This window comes from Amblyomma mixtum, chromosome 2 (assembly GCF_055824585.1).
Source record: "Amblyomma mixtum isolate Tamu chromosome 2, ASM5582458v1, whole genome shotgun sequence".
In the NCBI taxonomy this organism is placed as follows: Eukaryota; Metazoa; Arthropoda; class Arachnida; order Ixodida; family Ixodidae; genus Amblyomma; species Amblyomma mixtum.
The window spans coordinates 171,373,071-171,388,937 of NC_143013.1; the positions used below are offsets into that span (position 1 = coordinate 171,373,071).

Sequence of the window (15,867 nt, forward strand, 5' to 3'; positions counted from 1 at the left end):
AGAAGTGCTCATGGTTTCACTTACCTACATCATATCCGGTAACTTGCCTAACTGCGTAACACTCCGCGAAGTGCATGCATTGCCTGCTGCAGAGATTTTTAAAAGCGCACAACACGTGTACAAGTTTTCTAACATGCTTGTAATATTGCTCTCAATAATACCGTCACTTACGCAGCATATTAAGAAGATATCTAGCCAAACCAAGGTTACGTTGTACCTGTCCTCTCCACGTTCACTGCCGTCGCACAGCACACGGGCGCCTTCGGCGTTTAGCCTCCATAAAAACGCGACCGCCGCGGCCAGGTTCGAACCCGTGTCCTCCAGCCTCAGCATGCTAGTGCCTTAACCACTCTACCGCCATGAAGCGAACGTATGACGGCAGCTTCGAAGGTAAGGTGCGAAAAAGAGCGCCATCTCTTGGACTGTACCGCCGTCACCACGCGTGACACGAACGCTCGACAGCGTGGCTTAGACTCACGCTGTGGCCGCGACGCGGTGGCCGCTGAAGCCGAGACAATGCTCGGTATGTTTGCGGCGGCTTGCTATAGCTGGAGCGCCGTTCGGTTAGACTCGCCTCTCGTCTGTGCCAGGGCGACGGGGAGAATATGCGCTCTTGACGAGCCCGTTTCGCCGCGTTTTGCTCCTGGCTGCGTTCTCACGCGCGCACAGAAACACGTTGCAGTGTGTTTATCTCGGCAAGCCGACATGGCATGCGGCAGCTCGAGAGCCTTACGATTTCGCTTCAAATCTGCCGCTTGAAAGAAATAAAGACTAGGAAAGGAACATCAAAGGCGTGTTCACGAGGCTTGTAAGGTTGGTTAACAACTAAATCTGCCGGCTAGAGTTGTTCACGTTGTCACTGATTGCGTTAATCTTTGACAGTGCGTATCATAGGGTTCTCGCAGCGTATCATAGTGTTCTCGCAGGCTGCCCGCTTTGCCTACTCTGCTCGGGAGGTCGTATACATTCTGGCGTGTCGGCGCAAAAGAGTTGTGCGTCTTTTGAGCAAGATAAGGCCCGAACTTGCGTTTTCTCTGATTTTGCTAATAGGTATTTCTTTCAAGCGCGAACTTTAAGGCCAAGCACGAAAGCGCACAAGCTGACGCAAGCCACGCCTTGTTGCCAAGGTAGGCAAATTGCATCGTGCTGGCTCAGTTCCCGCCACTGAGCTGGAGTTCCCAACGGAGCTCCTATGTTCGAATTCGACGGTGCCGACCGCGTTTCGGTGGAGGTGAAATACAAAGTAGTGGTCGAAATCATTCTCGGGCTCTCCACTATACGGTACCTCTTACTCACCTTCTTTTATCGCACCCACCTTACTTCCTCTCCTTCTTGCGCGGCTTTGGTGTCCACCGCGATGTGTGAGGCAGTTACTGGGGCATTTCGTTCCCTCAAGACAAAAAAGTATTGAAAACTCTATTTCTGCGCGTTCGTGAGATCGAAGCCATGAGCGGAACGCGGCGAAACGGGCCTATCGGAATCATGCTCGCTGCCTTTCTGTTAGACACGGGCGAACGACAACACAAATCGAATTTTCGCCCCAGCTGTCCTCAGCCGCAGCAAACATACCGAGCATTATCTCGGTTCCAGCTGCCAACACTTTGCGGCGCTGGCATCCATTCAAGACACGCTGCCGAAAGTTGGTGCTAAGCGTGCTGTACAGCAGCTTGATTGCAGAAAGGCAGCGCACATAATCGACAAAGAAACGAACCGTAGCACGAGCAGGGTCACATTTGCAAACGCGAGCCGCGAAAATAGAAGCGAGCAACTCTAATACAGTGGCGTCTCCAGCAGCGTGGACAGCAACCATACCTTCATGACACCCTCGACAGTCGGCGGCGAGGCAGTTTTACTGAGGAACGAGGTTCGGATCTCACGGTTAAAAATTGGCAGCCATCCTCGGCATCGGCACACAAGACAATTGCAAGAAGACAATTGCATACAGGTTAGCTTCCTGACCAGGCTCGGTGTCTCTGCATGAGAAAAAAACCCGCGCAGTACGCCTGCGTTCCTGCGGTAGGGTGGTCCACGCATAGCACGGATTTCAGCAAGTTTGAAGGAAGATATGCTCGCGAGCCACTTCCTGTAGTCTTTTTTGTTGGCCAGTTAATCAAATACTCGCTCACAGGGGGTTTTACCGGCAGATGGAACCCATAAATTGAGCGCGCTTGTGCCGAGCATGGTGGCAACTGCCACCACCCCATTGAAAGAAGCCGCTCATAACTTTCATCCATCCGTCCATGTTGATAGGCGGGCCCCTACAGATCAGGTACGGTGAAGAAGCACATTTTAGCCAATCACGCAAGGAAGTTGACCACTGGCTGCGCATAGGAGACAAATACATGAACAAAATTTATTCCTTTCTAGCTTCTTAGGTATTTTTCAATCCTCATGGCAACAAAAACGCGCGCAGTCTACTACGCGAAATGAAACTGGTTCTAGGCCGGCATGCGGGACAGTGCGATGGCCTCTTCGTGGATGTTCCCCCACAACTCCATAAATGATGCTTTATGCCCTTTTTCTTGTATCTTCCTTTCAAAACGAACTAGCATGTCAGTCGTGAAATAATCCTTCCAACTCCCTATCCTGGCTTCTTTGACAATGGCGAACTTGTTCTGATCTCCCATATAGCCATGCTTGCTGGTCACCTTGTTTCTGGTCATCATATCATTCCATTCTGGAATCTCGTTACCTGCGAGTTCAGTCACAACAACCTTCCGCATATTTTCTGCTTTCGAGTATTCTAGTACGTTCTGCAGCATCTGTTCGTCCTCTTCTAAAGCCATGCCATATTTCTCGCCCAAAAAATGGGCGAGTCTAAGCACCGTGCTTCGGGTGTCCATCTTGAGCTCTTCGTAGGTGGTAAAGAACACGTTTGGTTCATCCTTCAGCGCGTACCCGGATGCCACGTGGTCGAAGTAGTCCCCGTATCCCAGGTCACTTTCGATGAAAGCTTCAAAGAGATCTTCGAACTTGCCGTCCTGAAAGCGGTAGATGCTTACATCTGACAGCATGCGGAACATTGAGACGCACACGTCCCACGGGTTTCGGGCCACGTAGATGTACTTGGCCTCTTCGTTCATCGTCTCACGGCGTAGTGGAAGGTGGGTTATGAACAATCTCACGGGCAGAGTCGGCTTCCAGTCAGCGCAGTCCGTGTACTCGACTGCGCGGACGTCGCGAGAGAATTCTGCATAGTTAATCTGCTCGCCACCCCTGACGATGAGCTGCGTGATGTACAGCATCCAGTTTGTGCCACTTTTGGGGTACGTGCTTTGAACGATGTCGCCGTTAGCGGCACGGAAGGAGTAATTTTTCCTGAAGATTTCGGGGTCGAGCCAAGGACACCTGGGCACGCCGTCGATGACTTGGCGGTAGGGCCTCCGACCCGGCATGGTTGCAAATTTCTCTTCAGTGGATATCCTGCAAAGGCACGAAATATACAATCAGCGGTGTTTGGCATATAATTTTAATGCATTGAAACATGTTCCGAAGTTGGCACAAATTCTGTGCTTAAAAATAACTTTTTGCAACATTTTCTGCAACATTTGCAGGCAAAGAGAAATTTCGATCTGGTTACCTCACTCGTTTCGCTATGTTCCTTTATTTTCTTAAATCAGCACGGTTGTTGAGCTACTCGTGTTTTGGGGGAACAGCATCGGTTCCGGGGTGCAGCTGTACTCCTTTCATTATAGACCAGAGCTCGAAACATATTTTAACGCCCGCATTTTGAAAGCGCTGTGACGCTATCTGCTTCCGGGCTGTCGTGCGAGATTACAAGATTTCCCCTGGCCTGGTGCTCGACTCTTCTAGGGTGAAATGCTTGGGAAAAGGGTCTTAGACCAAACAGTTGCCTTGACGGATGAGTGATAAGTTCCCCCGCCAAGCAACCATACGTCCGCTTCGTGCGGCATAAGCCCAATTTGTGGCCCTTTAAAACTTCCGGGCTGTCGTGCGACTTCCGGGCTGTCGTGCGAGGGGACACGACACAGGGCGCACGCGGGAGCAGCGGCTAAACGGCACTATGTAAGCGCTGCACGACGGTGTAATTGAAGACGTAACTTGCAATGATCGAATTAATTATCTTGCGACTTTCGATGAGGTTGTTATATTCACTGGCGATGCTTTTGCAGGCCTCTCTTTCTTTGATTGATTTCCGTTTTACACAATGGAGGAGGCCGAGATAAAAGCTGCTACAGTGCAGCTTTGCTGCACGTAGTGCTACAGCAGTGCTACACGTAGCAGCGCGGAGAAGCACAACATGCGGAACACAACATTTACAGCATGCACGTAACGATAAAGAGGTTGTTATTTCGGACTCGTGTAGATATTATGCTGTATCCTTATCTTATGCTGTAGTACCTTATGTTATATAGTCGTGTCAGTAGGTCAGATAAAGGCGCCTTAAAGCGGAAAGAAATTTTCGCCCGACAAAAGAATTGTTAAGAATGGTATCTCAAGGAGGAGCAGTAACAATAAAAGATGGAATTCGTAATCGAGTGGACTGCATCAGGATTCACTCGCTAAATGCGTTGTGTTGCAACCGAAAATAAAAATAGGGCGGCCAGTCCCAAGTGCCAGAAGTGATGTCAAAACGGGAACACGAAGAACTATTCGGGCGCCGTAGTCGTGGCATATCGGCGACTCGCTGCTGCCCGCAGAAGACGTAGCGAGCGCACACGCATTCTAGTCGGGCACTGTGAGACCGTGAGCGCCGATCGCATGAATTTACCGCCCTTCGGACGAAATGCAGGGAACGGAGACCAGTTTTAATGGGAAAGCCAATATTACTGCACTTACATTACGAGAAAAGCTGGCGGCGTGTGTTAGTGCCTGTACTCGCAAATAGTACATAAAATCCCACGGATGGAAAGAAACCTAGGCTGACGTCATCAAGCGGCCGTATGGCGCACGCGACGAGCCGAACATCGCCACTTTAGACGGTCCTAAACATGTTGTTCTTCTATAGTATATATATTCCATACTGGCCGACCTCAATATAGCGCCAGTTTCTCCGCCTACATTCGCGACAAAACTGTGACGCAACTATTTGTCGTCAGCGTTCTGAATGCTGTCATAAGATTTCTGGTGGAATATAGTTTACATGTGCTAGTGAAGCTGGAGGCCAACTTGCAACAGGGATTTTATTCGCCGACTGACGCGCCTTCAGTTGTATTCCTTCCCATACTCTCTGCCCCTTACATTAAGGTCCGGATAAGGTATCCACCGAGATGAGAGAAAGGTACTTCGCCATTGCCTTCCTCAAAAACCAATTTCCATATCAAAATTTTGGTGCAAACTTCCGTCGTAAAGCATTCTGGGTGGCGCCATACGCTGGCGCGTCTGTATGGGTGGCTGTCAATGCACGCATGTATGCTAATGCTGCGTGCTGTTGTTGTGACTGAGAGAAGGATGGAAAGGAAATTGCACGGGCCTGCCTACTGGCTCGAGCCAAGCCACCACCACTGCCACGTGCAAATAGAGGAGAGTTAAGAGATCAAAGAGAAAAAAGAAAGAAAAGACGCCCGTCGCAGCAACAACTGCGTCCGCCGGAGCGGACGCTGCTGAAAAAACAGATAAGCGGCCGAAGCCGCGCTCGCCGAAGAGAGGACAGATAGATCATGCTGCGTGCCACACGCACGCAGCCTTAACTACATCTGCCGCAGAATTTTTGTTTTGAGTCGCATGCTTTCATACCCAACAACATTGCAGAAACGCACTTTTGAACGGGAAACCATTTAAGAACGCATTGTTTTTCATATAATGTAAGATTTGATTGTAACAATCAATATATTCGCAAATCACCCCACGGAAGCTTTGCATTTTTTTTTTCGATGAACGTTTTTGCTATTGCCAAATGCGTTCCCCATTGGCGTTCCCCATTGGCATTCGTAACTATTGATGCGATCAATGAATAGACTTTCGAAAATATATTTTGCTATATATAAGCAGGGACCATTGCCTTGAGTACTTCAATAAGGGTACCGCAGTCACTCCGGAACGCTACACCCGAGAAAGGAGCCGGCCCTGCTGAACAGGGTGAGTTGTCCGTCCAAGCAGCCTCCACTCCTACCTCTTATCCAACCACTGACCCCCCATTACACCTCAAGAGGCGGTAAAGCAGTACATACGCTCCGCTGAATTTCGCTCAGAAATCACTAGCATAATCAACACTATAGCTGCTGAACAACTTGTAGCGATGCAGCAAAAACTCATACTAGCCCAGGCACAGTTGATACAGACCATGACTGACAGGATAGAAGCTACAATTAACACACGATTGGAAAAACATGAAGCCGGCAGCTTTTCGAACTTGTACCTCATCAGGAATTGCCTCGCAAGCAGCGCGCAGTTCAACCCGCTGCCTGTCCTCATCCAGTATCTACAGACCAGCAACATGGCGCAGAACAATAGCACGCGAAAAGGTCGGCGGCGACGCCAATCCACTACAGCAACAGAAACAATTATATGGCAATGGAACTGTCGCAGCATACGCCGAAAACAAGCACAACTAGCCGCATATATCGCTAACTCCCCAAATCCCCGCCATGTCATTGCTCTGCAAGAGACGGAAACAAATCGCATTCATATCCGCGGTTATCACACGGCAGCCCTTACTCCACGTACAGAAATCCTGACACTCGCATCCATGCAGGTGCTAGACCACACACCGACAAACACGCCCGACAGCAAGGGCACTCAATATACCGCGATAGAGCTCAGCTCACCGGGACACACATATGGCCTCACTATTCTTAACATATGCAGCAATCCTAAAGATGAAGGCCGAGTTATTCCGGGCATCCTGGGCTCCTTTCGTTCCTCAAAGCTCCTTGTGGTGGGTGATTTTAATGCACGTCATACGCACTGCGGATACACCTCGAATACCCCCAAAAGTAACCTCATTTCTACCGCAATGGCTGATTACAACCTTAGCCTGATCACAAACCCCACCTTACCCACTCGCATTGGCACAAGTGTCACCCGTGACGCCACACCCGATCTCGCATGGGCCACACCGAACATAATCGTTAAATCTCACACGGTGCTCCAAGACAGTCTTGGAAGTGACCACTTTCCAGTCTCCACTATTATTGCTTATGATTCCAAGATTTTCAACCCTCCTTCGCAGCTTCTCACTGGCTGGGATAAATTACGCTCATACTTGGCCGCTGATTCTTCAGTACCCCGTACTGTCACTGGCTGAACAGACCGTCTGGTGAAGGCCATCCAGGCGAACAGCAAAAGCATTAAAAATACCCCTAAAGTACCGCAGCTTGATCCGCATCGGGCTCATCTATGAGAGGCCCGACAGGGACTTTTCAAGCGCTGGCGCCACCAGCGACACAATCGCAAATTGAGACTCCGCATAGCCGCTCTCACTCGCGAGGCAGAAGAATACGCGAACACGCTAGCCCGTGCAAACTGGGCAACCTTTTGTAACGATCTCAAGGGTACATTAAGCACAAAACGCACGTGGTCCGTCCTACGCGCTCTCTTAGATCCAACAACCACTAAATCTCAGACACAAGTAAACACACAACGTCTAATACAACTAGAGCTCCAAGAAGGCACCAACGTAATTGGCCAACTACGGGACACTTATATACCCACAACCATTCAGTCAGCAGATCCACACAATCTACCTCCACCTAACCCAGAGTTTGATGCCGACATCACCTTAAACGAAGTCCGCCGAGCACTCTTTAGTATTCGCCGCTCTACGGCGCCGGGGCGGATGACATAACGTACAAGGCACTACTCAATCTGGACGAAGTCTCCCTCCAGGAACTCACGGAGCTCTTTATTAACCAATGGCAAGCTGGGACGCTCCCATCAGCCTGGACCCATTCCAGGATGCGATTTATACCCACACCGGTTAAACCGCTCACCCTTCAAAGTTTGCGCCCCATCTCCTTAACGAGCTGTGTCGGCAAGCTCTTTGTGCATGTCATTCTCAATCGCCTGCAACCGTTTCTAGAAACAACAGGCTTTCTCTCCGACGTTCAATTCGGCTTCCGCCCAAACATCTCGGCGCAAGACGTACTTCTTGCCCTTAAAGAATCCCTCTTTTGCACCAAGCGCCTTACAGCCAGTACGCGAGCCATACTGGCCCTGGATATTCATAAGGATTTCGACACCATAAGCCATGACCATATCCTCACGACATTAGCCAACATGGAATGCGGCACCTGCATATGGGAATATATTCGGGCCTTCCTTCAGGGACGCACGGCAGAACTCCACCTTGGGGATATTGCCTCCCAGCCTTTCCCCGTGCCTAACCGGGGTACCCCACAAGGGGCGGTTCTGTTACCTTTACTTTTTACTTTTTAACATTGCCCTAGCGCCACTGGCAAAGGCCCTTGCTGCTATCCCAGGGCTACACGCAGCCATATACGCAGATGATATAACCCTCTCGACAACGGGAGGATCCCTTGGAACAGCTCAGGGTGTCCTGCAATCTGCCACAGACATCACCACCACTCATTTAGCAAACACAGGCCTCCGTTGCTCTCCAAATAAATCGGAACTTCTGCAGCTGAAGCCCCTCCCGAGTGACCCTCAGATTGAACTGAACATGTACGGGAATCCAGTGCCCATTGTGCCTCAGGTAAAGATTCTCGGCCTTCTCATTAACAACACACTCGATGCAACCGCCACCCTTCAGCTCTTGCAAAGACAGACCAAACAGGTCGCTGCACTTATCAAGCGGGTGGCAGCACGCAATCATGGGCTGTCTGAACGCGAGACCCTCAATATGACAAATGCACTAATCATTAGCCGCATTACATACCACCTCCCATACCACATACTCACTCAGCGGCAAATACAACAGGCAGACATCCTAATACGCACGGCTGTCACCTCCGCCCTACGTCTTTCACGGACGGTTAGCACGAAACGTCTCCTGGCCACTGGTACCCATAATACAGTGATTCAATTAATAGCGGCTCAACGCACCAACCAATCAGTCCGCCTGAGTCGCACAGACACAGGTCAACGCCTACTGCAACAGCTACGTCTCAATCCACCCATTCCTACCCCAACAAGTCCTACACCTTACATGATTTCTCTGCGCACTCAGGATCACATATATCAGAAGCCCCTACCGCGCAATATGAGCGCTAGTCTCCATCAGGGTAGGCGGCAGGCACGAGCGAGCTATTACACGAAAATATACAGCAACCGCTCCGATGTCCTTTATGGCGACGCGGCAGAAAATTCGAAACCAGGGTACCTGTATTTGGCGGCAGTCGCAGCCTATGAAGACGGCACAGTGGGGGCCGCCGCCACTATCCGGACTAATTCGCCTGCAGAAGCGGAAGGAGCCACCATCGCACTTGCTCTGGCCCACTCCACCATTAAAAAAAACGTAACCGTAATTTCTACAGGCTCCCAGGCCGCGTACCGCCACTACCTAAAGGGCGCGGCGACGCCGGCAACACATCGTATTCTTGCCGCAGTCACCTCTCTCGACCGAACGGTTACTCTGTCGTGGGTCCCTGGGTATGCCTCGATCCACGATAATGAGTGCGTCCATGCGCTGGCCCGAGAACTCTCCTCCCAGACCCCGGATGATCAGTCACCCAACCCTGTGCAAGAAGCCGCATCGGTCCTCTCTACATACCACCAAATCACCACATTTTACAAACTCAGCCGCATGACACTGCCACCACCCCACAGTACCTTGTCACCCTCATCCAGCGCCACATAGCGACAATTACAGACAGGCTGTTTTATTTCCCCCCACCGTCTCTCATGCTTTCACCCCACCTTTACTACTGAATGTACCACCTGTGGCGTGCCCAGATCCGCACTTTTCCACTACCTTTGGGAATGTCCTTCCCCAAAGGCAGTACCCCCCATCCCCAATCCCACTCATTCTTCCTGGGAGGCTGCTTTACGGACCGTTCAGCCCGCCGGCCAGAAATGGCTAGTGGATCGGGCTTCACGTGAAGCACAAGCCTGTGGACTCCTGGACCAGCAGGGGACCACCCTGGAAGATTTTTTTTGTGTGTGTTTAATAAAGTTGTTTCCATCCATCCATCCTACAATTTGAACAATAATAATAACAAATTGGTTTTTGAGGAAAGGAAATGGCGCAGCATCTGTCTCACATATCTCGGTCTGCGCCTGAACCGCGCCCTAAAGGAAGGGAGGAAGTTGGGAGCAAAAGAGCGCAAGAGGTGCCGTAGTGGAGGTCTTGAATAATTTCGACCACCTGGGGTTCTTTAACGTGCACTGACATCGCACAGCACACGGGCGCCTCTTGCGTTTCGCCTCCATCGAAATGCGGCCGCCGCGGTCGGGTACGAACCCGGGTACTCCGGCTCGGTAGACGAGCGCCTTAACCACTGAGCCGCCGCGGTGGGTAAAATTTTCCAATTTTCAAAATTTTTCTCCTGAAAATGTTGGACTTGATTCCAGCAGTCACAGACCAGGGATAGGGCTCCCAGTACAGCTTTCGGAAAAGCAATTTTTCGGCCGCAATAGTTGCAGCCCATGAGGGCTTTCCATTAATAGTGGCCAAACTAGGCAAGGACCCCACCAGAACGTCACTTGAAAGAAAAGAAATCACAGCATGCAGCGCATCGCTCGCTGTTTGCCGTACTTCGCAGACGTATGCATCCTGCGCGTTCTGTCCCAGCGTGCACGGTAGTACCCCCGACAGCTACATAGCGTTTTGGCTCAGTCACCGCACCTGTAATTTGTAAAACCTTCTCCGCAGTACCAATCCTAGTCCTCCTGAGTCGCATTGCAGCCTCCAGCCATTGACTTCACACTGTCCGTAGTCCGGTCACTTCATAATGTCCCGGCTTCAGGATAGATTTTCGCGTTCCCGTACCTATGTCATATCGGGTGAGGTGCCAAACTGTAAGACGCGTCGATAGGTGCACGCATTGCCTATTTCTAAACTTTTTAAACACTGCCATATTACGCTTGTAACAAGCGCGGAACACTCTCGCGCTTAGATTTAGGACATGGCCAGCGCTTTCAGAGGGATTCAAACCCAAGTCAAATTTTTTGTAGTTCGCCTCAAACTGTATGAAAAAATAACACACATAATATCTCTAAAGAATCAAAAGTACAATAAATTTATAAAAGCTGTCCCACCTGGTACCTTACGCAGTCGTCGCTTGTGCGATCCGCGCTTTGTATGTGCGCACACAGGCCATGGCCGTGTCCATTGTGCGGTAGCACTTAGCTTTATCTCTTTGAACAAACAGGACAAGCGCACAGCTTTAAGTGGTGCTAGCCTGGCATCGCTTTTAGCGCATGATAACAGCCGTGGAGACTCGATGACAGTTCGCGTTATCAACAACGCGACACTTGAAGCAGAAATGTATGTCTGCAACTGCCGCTATGGAGATCCAACGGGTCCATGAGGGCACATTTGTTGCGTTTGAGGCCTTAAACCCAATACAGTACACTTTCGCTAAACTAAGAACCGCCACCCGACTGCTTTGGTTAAATTATTTGGAAAACGTCTGTATGCGAATTTAAGTACCTCTTCTTCTATTTTTTTTCTTCTCAGGGTAGGGGGGGGGGGGCGGTTAGAGCACGAGGGCGGAGCCAAGGCAGGGTAGATCATGGCACAGAACACCACTAACCGGCCAAAAACGCATTAAAGGTGGCTACGATAACAATATCAGCGCGTTGTCACGTGGGCTCAGTATTCGTGGCGCTCGACGCGATTAGATTTCGCTGGGACGCCATGGCTATAATTTGCCTCATATCTTTGACAGCCCTAATGGAAGTGTTCATGAGTTCGACCTATAGCTTGAAGTTCAAGGAAACAGCTAGTTTGTTCGATATGTTATTTCGCAAAAAAAAATGTTACTGCTTTTGAATGTTAAAGGGAGATGGGGAGCCTATATTTTTCGAATCAAAGCACTGCCCCCCACCGTAGTTTAGGCATCGCGATCGCGAAAACAAGGCGGGCTTAAAATTGAGTAAATAGGGTAAATAGTAGCGTCGCGACTGGATACTACGTGTGCACGGCTTTGCATATACGTTATCTCTATGTTGTAAATATGTGCAATCGTTGCTCGCACGCGGTTAAGATTTGGAGAGCACCTGGACACTCGCGCAGCATGAACTTGTTTATATTTTTATATTTTCCAATTGTTATGTACAGTGTATAACACTCTCCCCTGTCCTTTCTCGCTGTAGCTTGTCTTTGTTCTCCTCCTTGCTATCCGCTCGCTGTTCCTTTATTTCCGGGGGCCGTAGTTCGGGTGCTTAAGATATCAGATAGAATTTACCGCGACTGGCAACGACTTTTGCGTCTTTTTTTTTACTGATAAATCACTACTACTGCTGCCAAGCAATTCTTTCATACTGTCCCGGCAAAATCCCGGCGCTCCTACAGAGGCATTCGTGTTTCGCTGCCAGACTTCAAATAATTCCTCTGCACAAACTAAAGGTACGTACTACATATTGCCACACTGCTGACACTCTGCAGGCGCCACCTGGTGGCCAAAACTTGGCTGCCAGCGCGTGGCGGAGCGTCGTCTTCGTCTAGCTTGTGCTCGGCGGTTCGAAGCCTCGTCTGAGAATACGGCTGTGCTTCCCGCTTCCTGGTGACATTTGGTGGAGCCGTGCTGGGTACCGTCCCATGTACGCTGACCCCGACGACAGCCGTGACGCTTCTCCCCAACGCGCGGACACCACACCCGTCCACAAAGCGAGCCGTCGCCTGCGAGGCCTGCAACCCGAGTTCGAGCCACTGACCAGGCCTGTGCGAACTATGACATCCACCACTGGCAGCAGCCAGACAGGTCAGTGCTCCGGCAGTGCTACGCCGTTCGTCCTACTCGCACCTCGGTCGCCACCATCCTTCCACGGCGACCGGTTCGAGGATGTAGAGGATTGGTTGGCCAGTTTTGACCGTGTGGCCGCATTCAATCAGTGGGACGACGAGCGGAAGCTCTTGAATGTGTATTTTGCACTGCTCGACTCGGCGAAAACGTGGTTCGAGAACCACGAGGCGTCCTTCTCCAACTGGGCAGCTTTTCGCCGCGAGTTGCTCGCTACATTCAGCTCGAGCCAACGGAAGGAAAATGCTGAGATCGCCCTTCGCTCCAGGTCACAGCAGTCCAATGAGAGCGTAGCCATGTTTATAGAGGACATGACACGCCTCTTCGATCGGGCCGACCCTGCCATGCCCGAAGCTACAAAGGTACGGCACCTTATGCGTGGGGTGAAGGAGCAGCTGTTCGCTGGCTTCATGCGCGACCCTCCGCTAACCGTCGCCGCCTTCGCCAAGGAAGCTACCTGCATGGAACGTTCGCTGCAGGAACGGAGTGCCCAATACGGCCGTCAGGTGAATGTAGCGGCCACTCACTACTTCACGTCCTTGCCAGGCCCAGGGGACGAGGCGCTGCGAGAGGTTGTACGGAGCATTATCCGCGAAGAACTGCGACACCTCCGCTTGGATGCTCCGTCGGCAGGTATACCTTCAACGGCGGACGTCATCCGTGACGAAATCCAGCGAGCGGTGCAGTCACCACCAGCACCACTACCAGAGCGGCACGTCATGTCGTACAGCGATGCCCTGCGCCGACCTGCCCCGTGCCGCAAGCGTTTCGCCCCGTTGCCGGACCTCGACCACCCCACCGTTACCTGCGCCCCGTCGAGCAGCAGCAGGATCTGCGCCCTCCTATCAGCAAAGCGCACGTGTGGCGCACGTCCAACGATCGCACGCTCTCCTGGCCATATTATGCGGCATTGCCCGTACAGGCGTATGGGTTTGAGAGGATTTCCGCCGGACGCGCCTCGACCGCGCTATGGTGAAAGACCGCAGGACATAGATGAGTACCTCGCCGCTCACGTGCTGCCCCCGACGACCTCGCAACAGCGCCAATCGCGATCGCCGTCCCCGAGGCGCTTTACTTCGCCCAATCGGCCCTCCACCTCTGGTCAGTTCAGACGCACGTCCCCTCGCCGGGAAAACTGAAGACGGCGTCCTCCGGGGGTAGGGCCGCCGCCACTGCACAGAGTCAACAGCCTCCACCCGACGATTCGACGCGACGACCCGGGCAGCGACCACCCGATCCGACGACCTCACCGACGTGCTGCGAACGATTAGTTTCAGCTGAAATTTTAGTTACCGCCGACAGTTATCAAGTGAACGCACTCGTCGATACCGGCGCTGATTTTTCCGTGATGAGCAGTCAGCTCGCTACGACTCTCCGTAAGGTTCTGACGCCTTGGTGTGGACCCGTGATCCGCACCGCCAGTGGCCATGTAGTGACGCCGATCGGTGTCTGCACCTGCCGCATCCAGATCCGAGGTCTTACTTTCACTGGCTCCTTTGCCGTGTTACGTGACTGTTCGAAAGATCTGATTCTGGGCATGGATTTCCTTCGAGAGTATGGTGCGGTCATAGACCTTCGGGAGCTCATGGTATCTTTTTCCGCCCAGCGAGCCGTTGACACCAACAGTGAGCCCAGCAGAGTAGTGTTGCGCCTATGTGCCGACCACATAACGCTTCCACCGCGAGCCAGCAAATTCGTCACAGTCGAATGTGATAGCAGCACCGGCACACTTGGCATCGCTGAAGCGAACATGTCGCTGCTACTCGCGCGTCAAGTTTGTGTAGCCCGAGGCCTCGTAGAACTTACTAACGGTCGTACCGACATCCTAGTCACCAACTTTACCTGTGAACCGCAACATCTAACGAAGACAGAGGTCGTCGCTTATTTTGACGAGCTTGGAGAGTGTACCCGGCAGTGTTCTTTGTCCACGACGTCAGATCTCGACGACGCGACGGCTGCAGCCATCCCGACCGATGTAAACCCGCACCTCTTGGCCAGTCAGAAACGCTGCGTAGAAAATCTCATTTATTCTTTCCGCGACTGTTTCGCATCAACTTCCAAGGTGCGACAGACGCCGCTCACCAAGCACCGAATTATCGTTGTGGACGACCAAAGACCCCTGTGTCAGCGGCCTTATCGTGTGTCTTCAAAAGAACGTGACGCCATCCGCCGCCAAGTTACCCAAATACTCCAGGACGACGTCATACAACCATCCACGAGCCCCTGGGCATCGCCTGTTGTCCTCGTCACGAAGAAAGATGGCACCCTCAGGTTCTGCGTGGATTACAGGCGCCTCAATAACGTCACAAAAAAGGATGTGTACCCTCTGCCACGCATTGATGATTCCCTAGACCGCCTGCGCCATGCCACTTACTTTTCGTCCCTTGACCTCCGCAGTGGGTATTGGCAAATCGAGGTGGACGAACGCGACCGCGAGAAGACCGCCTTTATTACCCCTGACGGTTTATACGAGTTTAAGGTGCTTCCTTTTGGCTTGTGTTCGGCCCCTGCCACATTCCAACGAATGATGGACACGGTGCTGTCTGGCCTGAAGTGGCAGTCGTGCCTCGTATATCTCGACGATGTCGCGATCTTCTCCGACACGTTCGATGAGCACCTGAAACGTTTGCGTGCTGTTTTCGAGGCCATACGTTCCGCTGGTCCCTCTCTCAAACCGGAAAAATGTCACTTTGCGTTTCATGAGCTGAAGTTTCTTGGTCATATTGTCAGCGCTCAAGGCGTTCGTCCAGACCCCGAAAAGACGGCCGCCGTAGCTGCCTTCCCCAAGCCCACAGACAAACGGAGCCTACGTCGTTTCTTGGGCCTCTGCGCCTACTATCGCCGGTTTGTTGCTAATTTCTCGAAGCTAGCTGAGCCTCTGACCCTCCTGACCAAAGACGCTGAACCCTTCTTCTGGGGCCAGGACCAAGAAAGAGCCTTCACGGAGCTCAAGTCGCGTCTCCAATGTACGCCTGTACTTGGCCACTTCGACGAGGAGGCCGACACGGAACTACACACAGATGCCAGTAACGCTGGTCTCGGT

At 51.8% G+C, this 15,867-nt stretch overlaps 1 protein-coding gene across 4 annotated transcripts in view; it reads right to left on the reverse strand.

The window, feature by feature from the left end:
• Nucleotides 1-2,347: 2,347 nt before the first annotated feature.
• The window catches only part of LOC149361603 (3-alpha-hydroxysteroid sulfotransferase-like), a 90,151-nt gene continuing 76,631 nt past the window's right edge, over nt 2,348-15,867 (reverse strand). For 2 of the 4 annotated variants that reach the window (XM_089572731.1, XM_089572730.1), the window contains one exon: nt 2,348-3,423. In XM_089572731.1, coding sequence (XP_089428857.1) covers nt 2,439-3,395 — 957 coding nt within the window. In that variant the 5' untranslated portion in view covers nt 3,396-3,423 and the 3' untranslated portion in view covers nt 2,348-2,438. Of the gene's footprint in view, nt 3,424-9,241; nt 9,330-11,118; nt 11,198-15,867 lie in introns of those variants that run through there. The other 2 variants (XM_089572729.1, XM_089572732.1) reach the window with 2 other exon arrangements.